Below are 26,225 nucleotides of genomic sequence, written 5' to 3'. Positions count from 1 at the left end.
AAACGGAGCTTGAATGCCATCCGTGTTCGTCTTTGTCGCCGATGCAGATACTATTGTTTTGCAACCGGACCAACTGTCTTTTATTGGCTGGTTTTGATCATTTTCCCCAATTGATGTGATTTCAAATGGCAAAGCAGGCTCATCCCTAGCTTTATTTAACAAGTACAAACTAATAAGAGCTGTGTAATCACATTTAAATGTATTTCCTTTAGTCAGGTGCCGAGACAAACAAACATACACATTTAATAGAAATTAAAGCAACATAGCCTTAAAAGTGCAAATATCATTCAAATGTATCATCCAACCAATATATTAGTCTATGTTTAGTCATTTGGAACAGTGCATTGGTAATCTGAACCAATTGTGTCGTCCAGATTCTGTTCACTTCTCTTGCAATAATTATACATTTCAACATGGGAGACATACAAATATTCAAATGAAGGATGATTTATTTAAGCATTTGGTGCTTGGACTTTTGGCAGGGAGAGACATGGAAAAGGAGAGAGCGCTGAAGCTGGGCGATGTTTGGTTCTGAACGCTGACAATTGGATATGATGGAATGTGATGAGAAGGAGAAAGCATTCAATTACTCCTTAACATGAATGCTGTTCTTTTTATGTCATGAAGCAACATTAGATATGAAAATAACCCTTAGACGTCTTGCCAAAAACTGACCCCCAATTCAAACTGAAGCTGTTCCTGACCACTTTGGAGCACAAACAATCGACTGAAGCCTTTGTGAAGCTGTAGTTTTGGCCTCTGATGTCTAGTTCACTCTAATTATAAGCTCTGCACATATTTTCTTCGTTAAATATATGAATGAATAAAGCTGGTTTCTGAAGGGATCGGCCGATTGTCACTAAAATAAGCATTTGTTGCGTTTTGATTCCTTTTGTCCTCCAAACCTCAAACATGTCTCTTTGTTTTCGTGAACTCTTGGACCCTACAACTTCTACGATTCCCCATCCCTCCAAACCTTTCTCACGTTTTCTGCCTGATCTTGTTCTGAAAGGGTCATTCACAATTTTCTCTTTCTGTTTTCTCCTCCGCTCTTCCTCATGGCTGCTGCTGCTGCATCTGCTGCTGCTGCTGCTACCTTCCTTATCGCCTCCTCTTCCTCCCTGATGGAACACGCCTGTCTGTTACTGCAGACTGGCAATACGAGGGTAAGATATGGCTAGATGTTGACAAAATCAACACTTTCAAGAATAAATGAAGCGTCAGCGTTGTACTATTCAAAGTGATGACACGCATTTATTACGCTAAACTGTCTTTTTTCCCCATTGCCCTGGCTAAATGTGTATTGTTTCCTTGCCTTTTCAGAATGCAAACTGTCTCGATCCGGACCTCCAGCGACTATTGTTGCCATAGACGAGGAAAGTCCCAATGGTGAGTCCTTTATTTGCGTTTGTGGAGTGCTCTTGACCAGTGAAGACTTTACTTTTGCAGATAAGCATTGTCTAATGGCACTACTAAACAAAGACGATCTTGACCTTTCAAACACTTTCTGATTTGCATGTAACCCAGCCTCATTATTATGCATTAGCTATGGGCCGGCCGTGTCAGGGCTGAGTCAGAGGGCTGCTCTCTGTAAATGTGGTTAGACATTTAAAGGCTTTGTTTACGCCTGTTGCTAAGATCCTACTCAACGAACTTTGACTCCATTGTACAGAATGTATTATTGTTTTAGTGGTCGGTTTTGTTTTGTAGAAATGCAGCGTTAAAACAAATGTGAAGGTTTGATTGTAAGAAATTAAAGAAGTAGTTATTCATTTTTTTAGTAATCTGAAATGTTTATTATAGTTAACTTGCTCTTTGAACCACGTGTGAGCACTATAATCATGTTTATTGCAAAACTAGGCTTGATGTGTTATTTCTGCTACCACCTTTTACCAATACTATCGGTACCATTACAAGAGAAGTACCGGACTTGGACTAGTTGCAGCCTCTCAAGTCCTTAAATGATCAATGTAGGAGTTAATAAATGAAAGGAAAACTGAAATGGTCTGGACTAAACTTAGACTTGGACGCAATTTTTCTTTTTAACTGACTCAGACTTCAACAATTTGGACTTGGACTTAAAAATCTAAAGACTTGAACTTATGGGCTCGACATGGACTTAAAAATGTGTGAATTGTTTTGCTTTGCTTTGAATGAGGTAAGAATATGAGGCTTAACATTTAATGAGAAGGATTTTAGCTTTATGTAGTTTACCTGGATGTTAAAAGAAGGCGCGATAGTATAATTTCCTTACAACTCTCAAATGTCAACAAAAGGGCACAGACAAAGAAAATAAAACCCTTTTTGCAAATAGTATAGCCTTGGCCTTGTCTGGGAATAAAATGGCCACTCACATACACTTGACTGTGTAGTATTTGCATAGAAAATAACAAAATAAAAGCTTCTTCTTATCCACCTTGAGTCTCCAGACACAACAAAAATAAAAGAACTTGAGTATTTGGCCCAGTGCTGAAAGTCCTTGAGCGTGCATGTCTTCAGAGTTGAACCAAACTGTTTAAACTCTTCTTCTGGAGCTAATTAAAAGCGTTGGAAGAGCGAGGAGGAGGGCACTGAGGCTGTAAGCAAACATCCAGTCCCACTGAAACGTTTGTTGATATAAAAACATGTTTAAGTGTGATTCAGATCAGGGTTACCCCTTAAAGCAGCATTTGAAAATATGAGCCTATATTGCCATAGACGTGTGGAAAATGTTACATGATTTTATATAAGAACCTATATTTGCAACAGTCATAATCCATTAGATGTAAGAAAACATACACTTTAGAATAACAGCTTTATTAGTACCAGCTTATACAGAAGTAAAACTATTCATTTAAGATAAATACCCACAAACTGCTTCCTCGCTTGCTCGGTTCTTATCTCTTTGACCACAAATCTTTTTATAGATAACAAACTTAAGTGGGAAGTCACGTATGTAACATTTTTGTATGTACAGGTCAGTTATGTTTAAATACTGCTTAACGTGGCATCAATGAGAAAATGTTGCATTGAATTTAAAAATAAAATAAACCAACAATACATTAACCACAAAGCACACATCTGTATTTTGTTGTGCAGTATTTTCCTCATATTTTCTCCCACGTTACACATGTACTTGAGTCGCCTACATGTTAATGAAATGCAGACTTGTGCCGCGGTCATACATGATTAAATTAATAACATTTTAAAAGTAATTCTTGATTGAATGACTCAAGGGCTTCTCAAGGGGGTTTGAAAAGGCTTTCATTCAGTGAGCATGTTACTGTTATAAGTGCTTGTTTATTCTAATCTGAACGCATGCACAACGCTTTGGAACAACGTACAACGACATCAATGTTCTTTTGAATGACACGTCAGACCGACAGATTTCTGCATTATCATATTAAAGACAGAGGTTTTATTATCCACTGAGTCATATCATTGCCGTATGTCATCCATATTGAGACAAGGCTTGTAATAATAACACTTAATAATAACACTTTCCTATAACTGATCTGTTCTGTTCTTCTGTATCTACCTCTGTATCTACCTGCGTTGCACCAATGAAATTTCCCCATGTGGGACAATAAAGGAATATCTTATCTTATCTTATAACGGCACACGGCTTCATCATACATCATCCTGTTGGATCATATAGTGAGAGTCAGTTGTACAAATCTATTATATTCAATTGAAAAGCCCTGGGCCCAGGTACGGTCCTTTTATATAGTCAAGAATACAATATAATGTGATCATGTGTAGGTGATATCTGTCCACGGGCACTGAGTGTAATATGAAATTAATGTAAGTATGAATAGATGACGGTCATATATATCAATTTGTTTCATCTGTGAGGTTATTCAAGGCACAATATCATTGCGAGAACTAAAAGAACGTAGTTGTGAGAATCGTATGCAACAACAATGAGTCATTTCAGTTACATTTATGCTCTAAAAAAGTCAAACTACATGTCGGCTGTTTATGTGGCAATATCATGTCTTTTTAATTCAGAAGTTTGATTTCATGTTGTTTGGTCACAATGCCGACAATCATGAACAATCATACAACCTTGATATGACTTCTGACTATAGTATCCTTCATTGTGTATGTGTTTTAGAGTAATGGAAAGTTGTTTAGTGTGTGTCGACAACAGGAAGCTGAAATCTACGAATAAGGCACAAAATTGCTAGTTATCTCCATTTATTATTATAATAGAGAAAAACTGAATTGATGTGATGTACCGTAATCAGGGTTGTACACATACCATTAAGATATGTTCATAAATAAGTGCAGGATGAGCTTGTACATTCACAGGATTTGCATCTAAGCGACATGCATGAGGAAATTGTGATAAAGTAAACACAGTAAAATGTTTATAGGAGTGACATATGTTTCATAAAAATAACTGCGCACACTTTTCCGCGGCTTGTGCCAAATAACAACCCCCTTTAAAGATTAAATCAATAATTTAAAAGTGCATTAGCATATCTCATTGCCTGTAAAAAGAACACAATCACCATTGCTTACACCGCTCAAATGTTATAAGAGCGTGGCTGCTGAAAATATACTGTGATTCGCTAATCTAGCCTGGCCACTGATAATGGGGCGCAGGTCTCTAAGCCAAATTAAAATGTTATTATTCTGCGCACGGACAGACCAGGCTCCAAGAGGAAAAATACATTACCCAAAGTGCATGCTGGAGTGGTGTTACAAACTTCAGCCCACGTAAAGGATAATGTCATTGTCCAAACAGTGCTTACAAGAGGAGAATTGAATCACTTGAACATGCTTGGTTTTAACACGGCTTCACTGGGTTGTCAACATGTTTCTCTGAACCCGTGTGTATGTCAGGGTCAGGGAAGAACAGGCAGTATTGGAAATATGGTGTTCAGGTAGTTAGTGGTATGTTATACAATTGTTGTCCCAAAACCGCTATAAATTCTTTTCGCAATTATCATCTCTGTGAACAAGATATACCTTTATTTGTCCTTTATGTGGACAAATAAAGGCATCTTATCTTATCTTAGGCTGAGCAAAATAATATGTCTGTTTGCCGTCACCCGACCAACCCGGTATAAAACTAGCCGACTGAAAAAAATATATACGCTAGTTGAAGAAACATCAAATTCTTTTATTTTTTCTATTATTTCACCGACTCACCGGCCGGTGTTTCCTAAAACGCTGTGTCGAATACTTTTATAGCGCTGTAAAGCCTATCTTTCATCCCAAAGGCCTGTTAACGCATTGCACAACGCATATGCGTCTTCATTTTGGGTCCTCCATATGTTTCTGTAATGAAACAGAACGCGCAAGACAGAAGTAGTATTGCCTTTTACAAGTTCGTTAGCTTCTGTCAGCGCCACTGATATACTCATAGTTGATGTCACTTTCTATCATGGTGTGCTTGGCAATGTATTCTGGGATTGAAACAGCAGCGTCATCACAACAAACATGGCGGCGCCTTGCCCCCCGCATGTTCCCCCCGCTCGCCTTCGCTACCAAAATAAAGGATAACGACGTACAAAAGGTCGATTGAAATATCTTAAAATCGTGAGATTTAGTCTCCTGATCGGGTTGATCGAGACGTTTTTCGTTATTGACTGTTGAAGCCTGACCCCTGGACTGTTGAAGCCTGACCCCTGGTGGTCACTCTGAGTCAAAAAAGGGCAAAATTTGGATCTTTTTTTTTGCCTTCAAAGTAAAAAAAATAAGAATTTGCCTACCGTCCGACCCACTTGAAAAATGTTGGGTTGGGTTACAGCAAACAGACAATATATTTGGGGCAGCTTTATCTTATCTTAAACTGCATTGAATTATCCAAAACCAAAAAAACAACTGAATATCACTCCTCTTGATCCAGGTGAAGACCTCTTGAACTGAGAAAATATGTTTTATGACTCAAATTGAGCCGCAATTGCTGAAAATTACACGGGAAACGTGTAATTGTATTGTATTTGATGAAAACACTTACATCAGACCTCACATCGCCTCTTAATCTGGGTCAAATGTTCAGTGTTGGGTCAGTGTTTTTTGCAGATATGAATGATTATTTTCTCACTTTTGTGTCTAAAATGACTATTGTGTACATTATTTATAACAGACGTTGTGCATTAGTTTGTCTTGCCAATTACGTGACAGTTTCTCTTACAATTTTACTTAAGATAACCTTTATAAGATTAGCTTTGTTCGTCCCACAATGGGGAAATTCCCTAAACCATTATGTTCTCTTACTGTTTTATTATTTTGAAGTGTCGGCACTCTTTAAAACTAAGACAAAGTTCTAAACAGCTAATCGGTTAATAGAAAGAATAATCGCTAGACTAATTAGCAAAAGGATCGTTAGTTGCAGCCCTAAACCCGTCCTTCACCCTGCTCGTCACGGCAACATCTAGAGCAGCGGAGCCCAAGAAACCATCTCCAGACCTTTATCTCGATCTTGAACATAAAAGCTCCATTTCCGTCCTGAAAGCCCCACTCCGCTGAAAACGAGTCGACCCCAGAACGCTCTTGTTGTCGTGGTTAGCATCGTGCTACAGCTAGTTTAGGAAAGAAGGTAATTACGCGTCATCGCTGCAGTTGTAGCGTCTACTTGACTGTACGTAACAAAAAGAGCAAGAACACAGCAGGTAACTTTGAGTGCTAGCACTTTCCGGGCTCTCGCCACTGCCTTTGTGCTCAAATGAAATGCTCTTATGTAAAATTACCATCACTATTTTGAGGTCTGTACAATGAAGAGTCAGTATTTTTCCTTTTTATTTCCTATTCTTACCTGAAACCCTGTAAAGATGGCATTCTTCTCTCGGGCCGGGCGCTGAGCAGAGCAGAGCAAAGCAGCAGGAGTCATGATTACTTCAGTATGTGACTTGTACCTGGCTGATTCCCCACTCCTCCACATCGAGTCGAGCTAATGTCCTGTAAAAAATATATTAATGCACCTTCACACTCTTCATTTTCCACCCATTTTCTCAAAATTTTCTCTTTATGCTGTATTTGTCGGTCTTTCTCAAGCAGATATTTTCTACTCCACTTTGCATCATCCTGCAATCAAACATCCTGGTGCTTGTAAGGCGATTCGTAAATCTTTCTACCACAACATGTCTTATCTAAAAGTCTTTTTTGCAAACGGAAGAAATAACTAGTCACTTGTAAATTCTAATATTACAATTAAATAGAAATCAGAATTGGAGTTGGTGCAATTCAGATGCACTAAATAATACACTTGTACCTGTAGATTAGGCAACATCTGTCTGAACCTCTGACATTCATAGGTCTTCTCTTAAATGTTCCTAACTTGCAAATCTTATCGCTCTTACAATACTACAGAATAAATGCAATGATTAAAAGTATTTGTCTGTATGAGAGTGAAAGCGATGTCTTTTATTGTCCTGGCAGAAAAATCAATGGGGATAAAGCCTCATTTATTTGCTGCATCAAAATATGTCGATGTATTGGTTTTGGAGTATTGAAACCAGTATCGTAAATCAAAGTATCACAATATTTAGGTTAATACATTATTTTCTAAAACCTCTTATGTTGTTGTGATCCCCGTGACAATATTATTTTGACGATGTAGTTGTTATGTGCTCCTATTGGTCAGCCTCGCTCTCAAATAGCGATATATCGGTTATCGGACATCAAAGATATTGTAGGATCCTCCAGATATTGACTGGTCCGATATTGAAAATGTTAGCGTTTTTGTACCAATGTATCTGTCTGTACGTGCTCATGTGCAGTGTTGGGTTGTCACGGTACCGCGTTACTGCCCTGGAAAACTAACGAGTTAAGTTACTGTGCTACTTTTTTTTAGTGTATAATCTATATATTTTGCTGACAATCCCTTTGCGTTGTTGAACACAGTAACATAATCATTCAAATATCAAATAAACAAGCAAAGTAAATGTTTTTGACTGAGCTTTATTCATTTTTTATGCTGAGGGATTATCACAATACAATGCCATACAATAAGCGTGTGTAGGCTTGTCCTCAAAAGGAGTGGATTAGTACGAAAACCGACGCACAACAACAGACCGCGCTTGTTTTAGCGCTGTAGTTTATTTAAATCAAACTCACCACATCGCTGTTACCCAACATGTACTCCTCAGCTATAATGTAGGGGTTATAACAAAGGAGAAGGAGGTATTTTTTTTTCTTTTTTTCCTGCATCTGAAAGTTTATTTCTCTTGAGAACAACACTCCCAGACTCTAGTTACACAAGCACATAGTCACGAGTGTTTGGTGCACGGGTCTCTCTTTACTCTGCAACTGGGAAACGAGAAAAGAGATGATGACCTAACCAAAACTAACGCGTTACTGATTTGAAACAGTAACTAGTACTAGGTTACATGGGTGCACAAAACGAGCGCGTTACATTCTTTGTTGAGTAGTCTAAACGCATCTGCTCATGTAATTTTACTTTTTCAACAAACTAATGAATAAAAATAGGAATAAAAGATCATTAGTGGCTGTATGATTACACAATCCGGCCAGAAACTGTTTAATGTCCCAGCTAAATACATAATACATAAATACATAACAATACGTAATATTTTAATGCACCAACCACAAATGCTTATTATACTATTTTCAGTATTGACAAATATAAGTTACTGCCACAACAAAAGGACACATCTGAGTGACAGGTGGCTTTAACCAATCACAGAGAAGTGTATGTTGCACATGAATTAACGATAAGATTAAATCAAAACTGTGATCAAGGCTCTAAGAACCCTGATATGCACTTGTATCACCCGTCCCAGTAGCAATAAGCCGTTGTGAGCTCTCATTTACTTCACGGTAAAATGAACCTATATGTATTTAACGCTCAATGGATTAAATTAGCTCCAGCGGCTAAAGGTGCTGCCCCCGTCTTTTGAACGCCTTTCTGCCCATGTGTTTATCACTGAAACAGAGATAGCTTAAAGATGGAAAGGAATCAAACCATCTTGATGAATTCCATTCTCTATCCCATTTCTCATATGAAAAAGCCAATTCCATTAAATTTCCCTGTTTATTTAGGATCTGCGAATGACGGGCGAGCGTTTGACACGGTTTCCATGGCAGCGCTGAGGGCCGTGACCCAATTTGATTTGTGGCAGATCAGATATGAGATTGTTCAAAGTGCCGCTGGCCTGGTGTGTTGTTTTAGCGCGCGCACGGAGGAGCAAAGCGTGTTTACTACGAGGCGCATGACGTGATTGACAACCAGACGGCGCATTCAGAACCTCAATCATCCAGGACTCGTCGCTGGATTTGCAATAAAATACGGTGTGTCAAGTCAAAAAAAAATGCAATCAGCTTGCAGTAAAAGACAAGAGCTTTGTATTAACAATTAGATGGGATTAGAATGAATCCAGATATTGAAGGGTTCATTAGTTAAGATTTTCATGCGGTGGCACTGTACAATGAGGGATTCTCTGATTGGCTGCTGGATTTTGGCTCGAAAGGGAAGTAGTAGAAGGTTTTGGCAGTAGATTATGTGTGGTAAATGCTTAACCTTGGCTGAACTATACATGGTGATGTGATGATGTTGTTGATCAAGTTGAAATAAAGGTTTGTCTATAAAGTTCAAAATGTTAAGTCATGTTTTTATTTTTTATCGTTTGAGCACATTTTTGAATCCATTAGATGCTTATTGTCAGTTTGTCATGAAGCAAAACTGTTTTTTCTTCACCGTCCCTGTTCTGTGTCTGTTTGAAGACTGCATTTGTAGATTCAACTTGCTGTTGTTATTATTATTACAACGTATTTATATAGGGCTTTTCCACCTTCAAAGTGCCTGTATGTAAATGTAAAATGATCCACATGTTTTCTCTCTGAGCCAACACCACAATAGGAATTATTGTGGACTAAATAATTAGAATCTGGATTATTATAGATGAAAAGGAACGTTATTTTAAATTAATATATACTCTAAAAATGTAAAACAGAATGTTAAAAGTGTTTAGAGCAAGTTTGATGTCATAAACACTAGAGCGGAATTGTGATCTGTTATAAAATTGGTGATTTTACTGTATTTACTGTATGGTCCTGGTGTTAATTGTGAATAATTGTCAAAGTAGTGTTATAACATTTCTTCTTGCAATAATTATAGCTCTAAAATTTGATATTGTGACATCCTTTTTCCACATAAACAGGCAATGGAATAATTCATAATGATGGGTGGCACAGGTGATTTCATCATCCTAGCTTCTTCTTTTTTTTTTTATATGACAAATGATGCAAATGATTATAGTTTTAGTGAGAAAGTAGGACTAATCTGAGAGTAACACACACATGAAGAAATAAAACATACAATTTGCCAACATGACTCACATACCGTAGCTACAAGATGAACTATGTCACTTGTCTCCATGGAGATGTTAATGTTCTGTCTGGAATGTAAAAATTAAAACTGTTCTTATCTTGTTTTTACAATAATGAAGCTGAAAAACACATGTTGTGAGCTGCGTCTTTGCAGATCTGACTTGTAAAATGACCTGGTGGCGTCACTCGTACGTCTCAATAGAGTTAGATATGTTAAATGCCTTAGTGTGGAACATTCTGGCCAATGCAGTAACATCTCCATGGAGACAGGCAGGTGGCGGACCGTTCACCTAAAAGTAACATAAAGCATCTTTGACACAAAAGGCAGTGTTTTTGTTAGTCAGCTTTAAACCTTGGCTTTATTTTCAAAAGCAGACGCAGAGTTCTATCACTCAGGAGATGCTTTGATCACACAAAGTTACAGTATTTTATTTATTTTTTTGCTTCAGATGTCACTAACTTGTGCCGGTCGGTGTCACCCTGCCTGTCCGACTTTTACTTAGACTCTGTCAGAGGAGAAAAGAAAATCCATGAGCGATATTGCAATTCCCTTCTCTTGAATTGCCTTTTTGACGGGATGTAATATGTTGTACAGTGAGGCATTATTAAAGATGCACTATTTGTTCATCCATGGAGACTGTTTTGCCTTGAATGTCCCACTCTGCACAGTCCTGGTTTAGTCCTGGTTCATTTTTATGGTGTTCTGGTTTAGTTCCCCCTTAATCCTTGTTCATTTTGCCCTGGGTTTTCAGTTGGGTCGTTTCCATGACAGCACCACCTCCCTCTTTTTAATTGTTCGCCTGCATTGTCTGGTTGCTTCTCACTGTGTCACATTATCCCTCACGACTTCCCGAGTGAAACTTACCTTTTAATTCTCGTTTTGTTTTCCTAAATCCTTTTTGGCTCAGTCTTAATTGAAAGATTATATGCAGCTTCACAACAAACATTCCCATTCTCTGTATGGATTCAGTCTGGCATGTCTGTCTCTATAACTACGCCCCGTGTTTGTTATTTTCGAGTTCAATAAACCAACCTTTACTCCTACCAATGTCTGCCTCCACGGCCAAAAGACTTTGACTTGTTTTCTGTTTTTTTCCAGATGAAAGATTCCAAGTTATTAGAGCGTTATTGCATCCCGCCAGTGCCAGCACGACTCCCTCTTTCCCTGTCCGTCGTTTTGAATTTCCATTTCAAGTCAATCCCAGAATGTTTTAAAAATTGGTTTAAGAAAAGAAGAGAGTTGGATATTTGGTCCATAAATTGAATTTGTTGGTCTCACAGCCGCGTGACCTTGGCTCCAGCAGACATAATATTCTGAAAATCAATAATGCCAAAAGGAGAACTGACGCTGTGGTTCTCAAACTGTGGCCTGGTTAACCGCGCGATTGTTCAGGTTTGGGCTCAGTTTAAGTCGTTTAAGCAAAGTCTTTAGTGTTATTTTTGCTGTCTCACCAACCATACCGGTTTAAAGGAAACTTATGGATTAATAATAAAACAAATGTTATCTGAACCATACATTGTCATTATGTTGAGAGGAAAGGTGGATTAGGAAAAGCAAGAAATATTTTATTAGTTTTATTTATTTTACTTTAAGGTACTTCATCATGATGTCATATGAGTCAAATGTATTTGAAAAATATCATATTCACGATACTGTTTACAACATGATGATGGTTTGGAAATGCTTTTTTTAACGAATGTTTACTTTCTGTTTGTTACCATGTGGTCGACTTCAAAATCCTTCAAACACTGTTCAGGGAATTTAAAGTTTGTCCTGTTAAGATGATTTTCTTTAAATACCAATATTTGCTTAAATGAGTTTCCACTGGTTTTAGTATCAATTAGTTCTGGTTTAATCCAGTTTTATGAATGATTTACATATCACCATTAATTTAGTTTTGGATGTTAAATATTGGCTTTTTCATGGTTGGTTTAGTTTTATTCCGTGTTGTTTTTGGTCATGTCCTGGTATAATCTTGACTATATTTCTTGCTTAGTTCTGGTTTAGGCCTGATTTAGTCCCTGATGAATTTAGGGTTTAAATGTGTTTACCTGGTTTTCTAGTCCTGATTTCCTCTTTAAAATATCTCTAATGCTTTCAGATGTTTTTCTGTGTTTATGTTTAGGCCAAGTTATAGTTTTTGTGTAATGATATGTACGGTAGTTCTTTTCATGACATACTCCATTTCTCTTGTCCTATTGTTAACTCCTTTTTCATATTCCTGTTTCAGTCTTATCAAATTCTAATAACATACTTTATTGAAACCTAATCTTTTCCATTCTTTCTTCTTCCTTTGTGTGTCCCTTTTGAAAAGAGCTACGTTTTCAATCCACATTGAATGACTTTTACTTACACTCCTTTCTTCTTTTTTTCTTCAGGTACTGTACTGGTGGAGAACATGCGGATCAACGGAGTTGCCGACGGCCCGAATCGGACCATTTCCCTCTCTCTTCGGGACAACAGCGACTACTGGGTACTCCTAGACCCAGCCAAGCAAGCCCTGTACCTCAACAGCACCGGACGCCTCCTGGATCGAGATGTAATTAGGATATTTTTGATTTATTTGAGCTCAAACACACACAAGCTCACATTAGGTTAGTTTAAGTGCGTCCCCAATGCCGCACAAACTTGTTGTGTTCTGCCAAGAAATGTATTTGATTGGCTTTTTTCATTCCCGCAATGATTAAATTGACTTTTTTGGCATCCGTTTTAGTAAATAGAACGTTATCTCCAGACTCCTGCTGTTTTTATTTTCCGTAATGTAGTTCAGCATATTTGGAGCATTTCTGATGTCTCAAAAGTTATTAGACAAACTTTTAAATATTTTTGTTAATTGACTTCTGTTTTTTTGTGTGTTTTTCCATAGCCACCATCGCTAATCCACTCCATAGTGGTTCAAGTCCAGTGTTACAACCTGCTGATCGGGACTGTTATTCTGCACGAGGTCCGGATCGTGGTGCGGGATAAGAACGACAACTCACCAGTTTTTCAAAAGCCCAGATACTACAAGGCCATCAGTGAGGTAAACACACACATTTACTGGATTTCATTGCTAACGTGGCTATTCCTTTTTGGTTTTTCAATTGTATCAATGTGTATTTGCCAACTGTGCGTACACATTGGGGATTTCACCATGTCAGACTTTAGTTCTACGATTGTTGTGAGAAGAATCATTACAATTTTACGATTATTACAATTATTGACAGTTGGAATCCTTCATTTACTTGCATTCACATTGTCTGATACATATTACCATTCATTAATGAAGTGGAAAACTGTATGAAATCAAACTTTCAGAATGATAAAGGAACATAAAAAGTGACATAAACTGTTACTAATGTAGTGGATTCTTACTAGTACAAGTACTGTGATGTTTTTCATGTCCTCCCACTTATGAAAGAGCGGGACATTCACTGCATGAGTGTGGGAATGTTTATTAGGGTTTATTAGAGTTACACTTTGCCAAATGTAGTTAATGAGGATTTATTGACCAAATAATTAAACAGGTAAAATGAATGGGGAATATGCAAATGAGCCGATAACAGATGGAGCCACTAGATATGATTCTTCTAGATCTAGTTGTGTATTATTGTTGATTCTATATCATCTCATCAGCTAGATTGTGAAATACGTGCATTTTTTATACGACCAGAAGCAGGAGCTGTGAGGAGAGGGGCCTGTGTGTGTCTGTGTCGCGTCCAGGGTTCACTCAGGGGTCACGCTGGGAGAGACTGTGGCAACTCGGTCCACACGCTGGGCCGGGCACAGACAGGACAGTGTCGGGCTGAAGAAGCACAAGATCTGGTTCACTGAAGCGTTCCTCGGATGTAAAGGGCCGTTGCACTGATTCACAGATGAAGCTGGTCTGAAGCGACTGTTCTGGATCCCAGTTTTGTTGTAGACTTGAAAAGTTGCAAAAAGGTCCTTTGCTTGAGTTTGAATAATGCAGATTTCAATTTTGTCTAAAAGAAACAGGCACATAATCTTTATTTATAGGGGAGAAAAGTCAGCTTCCACAGGCATGTCTCTTTGGAATGTTCTTTGTTCCGTCGGTTAGCTTAGCATCGCTAGGCCAGAGATGAGTCATTCTCTCGAGTTGCTTCCTCCTTGAAGATCTCCGATGGAACTAAGTTGGTCTTCGCTCCTCTCTCTGACTGACCCTGAGTTTGGGTTTTGGCGCCATTTTTCAACCAATCAGCACGCATGCTGAGTCAGAGCTGATATATCCGATGTAGCCATTGTTAAGGCCACATAGTTACAAAGATAAAATAGTTCACAAGGCGAGTCATCAAACAGTTAAATGAACGAGCAGGACACAATGACATTTTGCACAGTAAATTCATCTTGTGGACAAAGTCTGCAATCAGATGATTGTTTTCTTAGACTGCACGGTCTTTTTAGTGTTTTAGATTTTGTCTTGGCAGAGATTTCATTTTAATCCTAAAGCAGTCAATTAATGGAACTAGTTAATTAGAACGTTGGGAAAACTTTCCCAACGTTCTAAGTGTAAAGTCTCTGCTCCTGCAGAGACGTCATAAATCCAGAACCATGGTACAACCTTACTCCTGCATTCCTGTCACCATGGCAACATTCAGAGGTCATCTGTAGGTCACTACACAAACAAACAAAAAAGTTTCAGTTTACTTCTTAATATATACAGTAGTTTGAATTAAAATGACTCAATTTAGCTTCTTTTAGTTGTTACAATAATCCTGGTTCTTGATTAACCCCTGACACGCCCCTCCTTTGTGTGCCACTGTAATGAATGTATGTGTTTGTGTTGTTGGTTTCTTTATGTTCACTGGAAAGTACATACAAAATTCACTACATATTGCACTGTGTGAATGTGTTTGTGCCAAACAAACTTGAAACTTGAACTTGAAACTAAATGTACAATCTTAAATCTCAAACACATTTACAAAGCCTGGTGCAAAGAGAAAATGAATACAGTTGAGGTGAAAACAAACAACCTCACAATAACCTATTCATTGCTAAAAATACAAAAAAATAACAGCAACATGGCAACAGTTTATACAAATTATATATTTTCTGTTCAGATCACATTATTTTCACAAAAGCTCTACCAGAAACTGTATTAAATCATTCATTTTATGTGATATTTTTTGCAAATTGACCAGAAAAAGGATATGGATCATGACATTGTGCTATGACTAAGACCTATAGAGCAATAAGTTAAGTGCCCTCTATACAGCAGCATTACATTCTTTTAGCATGCTGGTATTAGCATAATGTATTCTTGTATTGATGGAGAAGAACACTTTAAATAATTTGGTAACACAAACAATCTTCAGATGCACATATATAATTAAAAATGGATGGAAATTATCATGAAAAAATGCCCGGAAAATAACAGATGGTTTTCCTTTATTATAGGCTTTTAAAGTTGGGGTGCCCATCGTTTATGTTGTAAGTTAGTACATTTTGTGATTTCCACCAAAGAATAGCGCTTATAACAGCGCTATTCTAATAGTTTCAACTTCAATATTTGTCCCTATATGGTTACCACAGTCCAGTCACTGACACTTTTGCAGGGTGCACAAAATAAATGTAGGTAAACCTTTTTCTACAACATATAGGAGATTCAATATTGGGAACACTAAAGTTACTCCGCCACTGTAGCTTTCTAAATCTTTAAACTGCCAATCTGTCTGTAATGTTCTAGTGCAGGGGGAGCCAGATTTAACCAGCTTGACTTCCAAACTGGACAGGGATGCTTGTTGCCTGCTGCCAGCTCAGAGACAAGCAAAACCCAACTCCAATATCTCATTATAGCGTTTCCCTAGGCCTGTCCTGCCCAATCTGTCTCCTGTAGCATCCCTTTCATTCCTGTTTTAGGCTCCTCTCTGCTCTACTCCCGCTCCTTTATGGAACCTTTCCTCGCCCTCAACACCTTTTTCTTTAACTTCAAACCCCCCCTATGTTATCTTCCATACAGGCCACCGTAGCACTCCGCTTCCTCATTACTCCAACTGAAATAATTGCCTGCGATTCATTTTACAGTGCAAAGTGAAGATTGAATACGATTTTGTTTTACATTCAAGACGGCTGGCAGCGAGTTATAGAAATTGGAGCTTAAATTTGCACATTAAATTCCATAACTGCGTACATTTATTTGATCAATTGTACTTAATCATCACAGATACTATTTATGTATTTACACAGGGGGGAAACATTAATGACTCCCCTGTCAAATGCAAAACACATAAAACAGTTACAAAGAATATCTGACTAAAATCTCAATAAAACATTCAGTAAATAAATGTATCAACACAGACTCACACATGAAATATGGAATACAATCATGCAAAGCTAGAGCAGTAGCATTGTGGCTAATCTTTAACACGTGCTTTGAATTCATTTAAATAGTGTCTGTGTTTTGTTCCACAGACAGCTGGGAGCAAAGTTGCTGAAGGCCTTTTTTCCGTGTTCGGACTGACATGGTGTGACTGTAATACAAAGCTGCCCTGTCTCAATTGATTAATACGTGATCTGATATTCAACATACCAATGAGAGCTTCATAAATAAACACAAGGCAGTGCTGTTCCTACTTTAGAATATAATACACAGTGGTGAGATCTGTATCCTTCTCCTAGAATGAACCTTGGAGCGGAATGAAAAACTGAGATCAGAGGTTTTAACACTGTTGCTGTAGAATGCATATATAATATCACCATAATCTAGAACTGAAAGAAATGTCGGCTGGAGTAACTGTTTTCTACAAGTAAGAATAATGACATTTCTAAAGAATAATGACAATCTGGCTTTAATATTATTTGTCAACTCTTCGATCCAGATGCCCAAGAATTTGTAATAGGGTACTTTTTCATATCATATTACCATAAAGCGTAAGAATCGATACATTTGTGTGTCTTTTGGAGAACAGCATTCATGTTCTTTTCATTTTTTTTTTTTTTTTTTTACAAATATTCAATTATTCAGTTACTCATTTATTTGCAATTATCTGAAATCAGAGTCTGGAAGAAGACATTTTTGTCCTTTTCCTCTGCAAAATAGAACCAGCTTCCTCAGTCATCCCCTCTTTCCACATCTTCAGTCTTCAAAAAGTGTAAAATTACTGATTATTTTCCCACATTTTTATTACGAATTCATCCAACCCAATCCAATTTCTAACAATCCATTTACTTGTATTTATGTCCAATTGTTTGTCCAAGTCAGTGACAACATGGTGATCCCTGGGGCCTAAATTATGAAATGGCATCATCAAACTTCTTTTTTCTTAATTTCCTTTATTTAAATTAGAAACAAATCCCCCGAAAAAGTGCCAGCGTGTCACTGTTGCACGTTCATAAGACCATTGTGGCTTAAGTGGGCGGAAGAGATAACCCTGTTGAGGAAAATGATGCAACAAATGATCACCGCCGCAACTAAATCGGGCTTAATCTGCGGCGTGTGGCGGTGGCGTCTGGAGATTAGACCTCCTCGCTCCGACATCATCACACATGTCCCCCGGGCTCGAGGCGGAGCGGGAGAGAGAGACCACTTACAATCCACCGAATTTGAACTGCGGGAAGTTGTGGCTTTCATGTTCTGTGGCAGGAGTTCAAATTCACTTAGGCAAAGTGTATTTTTGAACCAACCGAGCCTGTCTGGAAGGAATAACACTCAGGCTCGTCGGCCCGTACCAGTGAGGAAAGACACAAAAAGACTGACAGTGACATGAATTACAACCGTGGAAGCTGGTAATAGCCGTAATTAAAAACGTTTGAGTTTATTAAAATGTTAATTCCACACGAAAAACTGAATATTTTCTCAACGATAGGGATAATCCTGTTACGCATTACAAAACACTCCAACTGACAGATGGCAGAATGAAGGATAAAACTGTTGTACTGAGTATTTAAGTTGGAAAATTATGTTTTTTTCTGGTGGAGGGATGCTCTTGTGACCTTGTAGACTGACGATCGTAGACTTTTAAACCGAGCCTTTCGAATCGTTCAGGACCACTCTGACCACCCTGGCAGGAAGAAGACATGTCATCACGCTAAAAGCAAATCATTTGTGATAATACTGTGTCAGAAAAAAACTAACTCACTATGAAACAACATCTAGAAAGAGCCATTTCTTTCTCCTTTTGCCTGAAATTGACTTGGCACTTTTAAATAGAAAGTCTCTTTACTCTCGCTGTTTGAACTTGTCACATTCAGATGCCCAGTCACAACAAAACACAACTGTGTAATAACTTATTGCATCATGGAGTATTCGAACATGGTGAAAAGTTGCAGGTACAAATAGAGCTATAAAAGTGTTGCAAAACTTTTAAACTGCTAAACTTTTGTGGCGTCTAATTTGTCCACAAAAAGCATAGGCGAAGCAACCGTGCAATTTCTAACTGTATTTTGTCTAAACAGCCGAACCCAATTAGTAGTATTTGTTTTCAGCAGTACTTAGACTCCAATCCACCTGGGATATTACTGCGCTGCCAGCGTTTGGAGGAACCCAAGAGTGTGAAAATATGGTGAACAACACAAAGAGAAGAAGAAACTTTACCTTAAGCCCTGGAAATTAAACAGGAAATAAGATTATCACGGGAAAAGGAAATGCACCGTTTAAAAAGGTTTGAAATGGGCTAATTGCTTTTGAGAACGAAAATGAAATGCAGTGTTTTGCAGTCCATTGGACACAGAATCACATTATTTCCACAGTAAAATGTTAAATTCAATATCTGGAGTTATAAGAGTCAACAAATGCCCTCATGAAAGAAATATGCTTTTTCTTTTTTGCCCAATAATAATATACTCATTATACTGTATACTCATTTAGAAATGTTGCCATTATAGTTAAAAGTTTAGCAATATATATACAGTTTAGCCTTTTCAAATGTTGTGCTTGGCGAGCTGGGATCTTATTTAAATACTTGTAACATTGGAGTGTAGGGTTAGACATTTATTTTTAAGAGGCATAATTATCCTGGAGAAAATGTGAAAGAACATTTGAATAGTTTTAGAATTTAGAAGTAAAAGACCATATGGTTATTCTGCAACATGCCACTGTTTTTTAAGAACCAAATGCATTTTATCGACTTATGTTTCTTTGTTGAACCACAACCAGCACAAATTGAATATGAAATACACCCATTTTAATCATCAAAACTGTAAACTCGTCCAAGTTTCCTTTCTCTAACGAAGCAACAACATTGTAGCGCAGTCACAGCATAATTTAGTAAAATATACCAAAACTACTCATCTACACAACAACCAACGATATCAAATCTTATCACCAAATGTAGTATAACAGTATTAATATTTTGATATTTTAGCACACTATTGTTGTTTTGTCTTGAAAATGATATACAATTAAGGACTGGACTAAGATCATAACAGACGTACGCACAATGGAACAAATAACCCCAGGACTCAACTTAAAAATTGACAAATTAAAAAACAATGGACAAAATGGGACAATTGTTCAGAACTTAATATACTTTGTTTATGTGTTCCATTTTTTTTTGTACATTGTTGTTGTTGTGTTACTCTTTTGTTTGTGTCAATATATTATGTTCTAATGAAAAATAAAAAGGCAAATGATGAAATATCAAAAATATATATATAAATAAATTATAATAATAAGACATTCTATTGTCTAAGAATTATGTTTTTAATCATCATCAGAGTATCCAAAACAAATCAGTATTTTTCACAAGTTTAAACTGTTAGTTACATGGCAATTTCTCACGATTGCCTCTGTTACCATAGTTTTTTTCTTGAAGTACCATTAGGAATCTAGCTTATTTCCAGCCTTTCTTTCTTGTGACTGTACTTGCGAAATGTTGCTCTCCGTTATCCCACCACTCAAGTGCCACAGACTGCGGTCCATGCTGCTCGCTTCTTATTTTAGTCCTCAATCGAACATGTGCAATGGCTCCCGGCTGATTTCCCCCCTTCCTCGCATAGACGACGAGAACGAAACAAAACGACTTGAAGTTCTGTTTATTCTCCGCGGTTGCCCTGCCGTGCACATTGCTCATCCAAGTTCTAATCAAAAATAAACACAAGAGAAAAGATTGTTGTGAGATTGAGTCTGTGTTTCTTCTTTTCTTGCAGCTAACACCAGTAGGAACCACCGTTTTCTCCGATTTTTGGGGGAGCAACGGGGCGACGGACATCGACGACGGGCCGAACGGACAGATCGAGTACACGATACAGTACAACAACTCGGAACCGGTAAGTGGCATGATTATTTTAGCGTGTTAGGCATCTGTGCTGTCATTTTTTAGTGTGAATACTTTTACTTTACTGCATCTGAGAGCAGGTTTCTTTAGGCCGACGCACACTGGACAGGGCATCGAGCACATGCGTCGACGTACAATGAACGCCGCACGTCACTGCTCTTTAAAGGGCTTAAAAACAACTCTTGGGGAGCTTTAAATTGGTGTTTTATCCGCCGATTACTCGCTAAATGGGAGACACGGTGTGAGGGACAGAGCACGCGCCCGGTGTGTGCAAGCAAACAGAAAATAATAGAGTTATATTTTGCCGTGCAGCAGAAAGTCCAGGTGTTTTGGCCATTAGTCGACCAAAATGTGTATTATTTTAATGGGATTATAAAGATTTACAGTGCATTTGGGGAGTATGTGCTTTCCCCCGGATGCACAGTACATGCAGGTAAAAGAAGACGAAAGAGTTTTGTAGTGATTTTTTGACATATACAGTAAATTTTCACAGTTTCTTGGTATTTTTCTGTATGCAGGTGTGAATAGAGGGAACATACTCAATCGTATGATATTTTGTGTGCATTTTTGGTTAGATATATGGTCAGATTGTGCAAATTCTTCATATTTTTGAGAGCTTGTCTGCCACTACGCCTCACGGACTTTAATCAATGGCTTTAGTCGACCAGGAATGTCTTTGGTGACTACAGCCCTAGTGTTTGTCATATGGTTCGAAGGGGTCACTTTGAGCACGTTCAGGGGATGTTCTGACCATTTGTGTTGAAAATACACAAAGAAATATGAAATTGCGACTGTTGAACAAAGATCAGCACAATTTGTTGTCAAAATCCCCACATTTAACGCAATAGTTTACAAAATGTGTGAACTTTTGTGTGAAATGTGTGAAAGTTTTACTCTTAAAGTACATTTTTAAACATGTACTTCAATACCTTTACTGTTCTTATGATGTACTTTTTTTTTTCTGTGCACTTCTACTTAAGTTCTTCTTCCACCACACGGCTTCAGACCATGTTAAAAAAGTTACACTATGCATGAAACTGATAACAATTCCACAATTCCATAACATTATTATAATTACAATAAGTAATAAGGTTAAATGTTCTGACCATTAAACCTTTAAACTAGCTTTGACGGTACGAAATGATATGTATACAAATATATGTATGTGTTTCATTGGAATATTTTGAATTTATGTGTCATAGTTTTCGATAAAAGATAATGCCATAAAGAAAAGGAGCCTATAAAACATGTCTAATTTAAGAATGTGACACTAGCCCAGCCGCTGTAGCCGACATTGTTACAGTTCAGTGAATCCACGTTTCCTCATCTTGACTTTTGGGACTGGCAGCCGGGCTTAGTGTAGTCTAGTGTGGTTCATTTAAGCCCTTTGTGGTTTGTGGTCGTAGAGTGTACTTGCCGAAGCAAACAAAAGGATATCGCGGCGTAACAATGACAGCCGGCTTACTCGCTGACCCCCACGCTTATGTTGTGGTACTTCCGCTGTTTCAGAGCACCAGGACGTTCGACATCCCTCTCACCCTGTTCGGATCCGTGGTTCTACGGGAGAGACTCAACTACGAAGAGGTCACGCGCTATTTGATCGTCATACAGGCCAACGTGAGTAGAGATGTGCCAGGAAAATAACTGCATGAAAGATGATGACAGCTGATGATGACACTGCGTATGAAAAAGTCTTGGTGAATCAATACATTTCAGGTTTGCTCAATGTTTTGTTCACTACCAAGATGACGACCAGCTCTTTTTTCAAGATTTGGTTCTTTTGGATCAACTCCCAGTGAAAAGCCTTCACTAACAAACACAATTACAGTTCTGTATTTACAATAATTCAGCGTATTTTATTCAGACATTGTTTTGAAACGATGACATATCTACATTCTGTTAGATTAGACTGAAAACCACGTTATTTTTTTCTTTGCTTCCCTTCCACACTCACCCATATTGCTTATTTTATTGCTCCCCGCCTGTCCTCCATGCGACAGACTCACCATCTATATTTCAGCTCTGACGTGCGGGTTTGAGCAGATCTGAAGATTCAGCTCTCATCTTTGCCACTCGGCTCGGCTTATTCGCTCCCGCACGGTGAACTTATCGCTAATTTTTCAGAGGAATTGTTGCCGAGCGCTGGGTTTGTCCGAGAAACAAATCAATACCTTTGTGCGGTTCCAGATCAGGGTGTAGATCCAGGATGTTTCTGAGATATAAGGAGTCTGGGGCTCAATGAATAATGCCGTTACCATTAAAGAGGAATCCAGCTCGATCCCGTGTTTGGGACCAGACTCTTTATCTTCACCAATGTGAGATGAGACCAGTGACAGGGAGGAGGGGTGTATTCTGTGGTAACATAGGGTCAGACTGCAGCTACAGTGGATTTTTATCATCGCCAAAGTGTGACACCTTTTTTGTGGCCAAAGAAAGCAATAACTTCTAACTTTATATGTAATAATAACTCCTGGCTTCATAAACTTCCGCTTCCTCGCAGCGCCGCAATTTTCTGTTCTCTGTTGTCCGCAGCTTATTAGTCAGTGATTTTCTTGTCTGATATTTTTATCCCTCTTATGATCCACTTTTTACAAAACAAAAGCGCAGCCTGTATATTCTTACCTAAATGCAACAGCAGCTGTCGAACCGCCTGCTACTTTTGATCTATTAGCCTTAAGGGAGCCCCCAGCACTGCTTTAATTACTATTAATGTAATTTTAACACAATTGCATCCTCCTCCTGTTCTGCATGTCATGTTTTATTCATACCATAACACTCAAACTGTAGTTCTGCGCAGACAGAGTAGTGGGGCCAAAAGCTGGAGAAGATCTGAACATTAGGTGCCACAGAAAATTGCTAAATTTTGCCATTAGGGGATTATGTGCTGACAGAGAAGCCACTCTTACAAAAGCTCTCTACAAAGCATCCTAGTTATTATTCATACAGTATGTCTTGAGGCCTATTTAGCCTGGGCACATTGTTAAAAGTCAACAGCACTCTGGGAAGTGAATGCTGTTTTGACAGTTTGAATGCCTGTCATATTCACAGTCACAGTACAGCGCGGCACAGCTGTTCAGGGAAGATTTGAGGTTCTGTTCCTGTGGAAAACTAGGGAGCACTGTCTGACTCTGACCCGCTGCAGGGTGTCCACAAAGGGACTTAAACCAGCAAGACGTCTTTTCCTTTGAACATTTATTGAAATACAAAGTTGGTGTATGTGCGTGTGGTTCTATTGGAAAAAATAGAAAGCAAATGTATATAAATGAACAATGAATGAGACATATGATAATAAACTATAGAAAAACTACATCTCAACTAATTATAAGTAAACGACTGTACACAAGGCAACCCAATGGAAACTCAAATGACATCACTCATCTGTCACCATGGGAACAAGTGTCACTGGGCAGAAGAGGGTTTCGGGGTCTTTTCAACAGTTCCCATTGAAGCCAATGGAGAAAATAGATTTTTTAAGCTACAGAGACTTGCTATATATTGCTGTTAAGCTTAATTTTTTCATAAAATGTTCGTTGCATTTATTTTATGCTATTGTGTAACCCAAAAGAGCGATATCGGGCAATCTATTTTAAAAAAAAAAATGCAATTAAAAAAACATTGGGTGTCCAATCATGGGTTGGTTGGTCTAAATTTGTCCCTCTCCCCCAAAATCTAAATTTCAAGAATTCACAAACATATTTACGCTACAGTACATTTTAATTGAACACAAGCAATTCATGATAAATCAAGCAGATAATAGTCCTTGTATTTTCATGTTCTTCTACGTTTCCTTTTTAAAATGAGCCCATTCTCAGCCTTTTTTGACCTTGCTTTGTAATCCTTGTAAAAAAAGGTCCTTTCATTAGCTGTTTTTTTTTTGTGCTAAATATTTATAGATATATAGTTATGATTTGACATAAAACAGCTCAAGAATCATCTAGATCTCACTTCTTCAACAAAGATATGTCACACTCCCAGGTAAAGCCTCGAAGGGGGCGCAAGGGACAATGTGCACAATGGGGCAGGTCATTCATATGCTAATTATTTACATTTCAGCCCCAAGGTGGTGAGTCCTATTTCATCATGTTTGGCAAGTAGTTGAGACTTTAGTTAGTTGAGACTTCTACACTTCATTTGACATGTTTGAAGACATGTGTTTGTCTTCATTGGAGATGTCCCCATTTGTCCCCATGTCCACATTTGTGCACAATTAAGCGCAAATACATTATAATGTGCACCATTCCTTTTTATTTGGACCCAGAGCTCTGACACAGTGGGGGAACAACAATGTGTGAATGTGGAGCGTCTACTATTAAGGCTGTGCTCAATAGATTGATATCGTGATGGAATTCTTGGCAATACATATATATTCAAATGGTGTATAATACATGTTTATAATTTGGAAGATTACAATAAAACGACACTAGGGGATGGGAAAAGTATGTGGACGTAACAGATTAAGTGATAATATATTTTAACTATGTGGAAAGTAAAACTGTAAACTTCTCGACAATAAGAACCACACTGGCCGTTGAAGACCCCCCACTACAATGTGTAGTTTCAACTTGTAAATATGTATGTAAATATATGTAAATGAGGACATTTCGTAGCATGTTATGTCATAGTTTTGAACATATTGAACCAGGGATAAATCAGTGTTCCTGTTTTCTGTTTTGATGTCGTCATCTTACATAAGCCCGTCCCAAACCAGAATACAAGTCAATGGTTGCATCACATCTACCAAAGACATGATTTGTTGATGACAATTCTGACACCTAAAGCTTAGTATTGTAATGACGCTAAATGTATTTACATTTTAAAGCTTAAAATGTTCCTTGTGCATACATTTGCTCCTGCATTTTGGATGGAAACTGTCACTTGATTGATGTAAAACTATGATAAATATTTACCACTAAAGATAAAAAAAAAACATCTGTCATACACAAAATCTGCTTTATTTGAATATGTATCAAAGTAATGTATAACTTTGGTACTTGCTGTTTGTGGGTGCAACACCTTTCTTTCTGCCCTGCGATGTGACTCATCTTTGCAGCAACAATTAGAATTTTTTCTCACAGGAAATGCAATAATTAAGCAATAGGACATCAAACTGGTCCACAAGTTTTTCAGAAAAGTATGAATATGATAATGATTTATTTTTGAGCTGTATCTTAAACCCTGAACCCCAGAGGTTGTCCTGATGCATAGATGTCAGATGAGCTTCTGGTTTATGTCTAACCTAAATATATGATTGTTCACCCTTTGGATTACAGCACTTACTACAACTTATTTTGAAGTAAACATCACTGTGTAAATGTCTTAAAGAATATATATATATATATATATATATATATATATATATATATATATATATATATATATCCTTATCTTTATTAACTGTCTCTGATACAAGTAACCCACTCCAGTTTTAAAGAAGTGGTGTAAACATTTAGCGTTTTAAATCCACATAAATCAAACAAAACATCATTCTAAAACTATGACATATTTTGTGCAATTCAAATTTTGGAGAGAAAAAAAAAATATCGTTATTTAGAAAGTAATTTAAAGTGACAACACATAAAATGGGCATCATGTCAAGCACCCAACTACACGTTTTCTGTTCTGACAATACAGATGTTCCTGTGTCCATCTAAATTAGTGTTAAATGACCTACTCCTCTGGCCTGGTCGCAGATCATTAACACAACTCGCTCTACACCTTTATTTGCTAAATCC

The 26,225-nt window shown here is 37.8% G+C and overlaps 1 protein-coding gene across 1 annotated transcript in view; it reads left to right on the top strand.

Moving 5' to 3' along the window:
* pcdh15b (protocadherin-related 15b) overlaps positions 1-26,225 on the top strand; it is a 265,006-nt gene that overhangs the window by 59,934 nt on the left and 178,847 nt on the right. The window contains exons 3-8 of the mRNA XM_072456250.1: positions 1,152-1,166; positions 1,324-1,389; positions 12,661-12,821; positions 13,149-13,304; positions 20,366-20,485; positions 22,003-22,110. Coding sequence (XP_072312351.1) covers positions 1,152-1,166; positions 1,324-1,389; positions 12,661-12,821; positions 13,149-13,304; positions 20,366-20,485; positions 22,003-22,110 — 626 coding nt within the window. The remainder of the gene's footprint in view (positions 1-1,151; positions 1,167-1,323; positions 1,390-12,660; positions 12,822-13,148; positions 13,305-20,365; positions 20,486-22,002; positions 22,111-26,225) is intronic.

The sequence above is a fragment of the Eucyclogobius newberryi genome, unplaced genomic scaffold (assembly GCF_026437365.1).
Source record: "Eucyclogobius newberryi isolate DKJ021-1_F unplaced genomic scaffold, fEucNew1.0.hap1 SCAF_20, whole genome shotgun sequence".
NCBI classification, from domain to species: domain Eukaryota; kingdom Metazoa; phylum Chordata; class Actinopteri; order Gobiiformes; family Gobiidae; genus Eucyclogobius; species Eucyclogobius newberryi.
The sequence above is the reverse complement of the archived record's forward strand: the minus strand, read 5'-3'. Positions and strand labels throughout refer to the sequence as shown.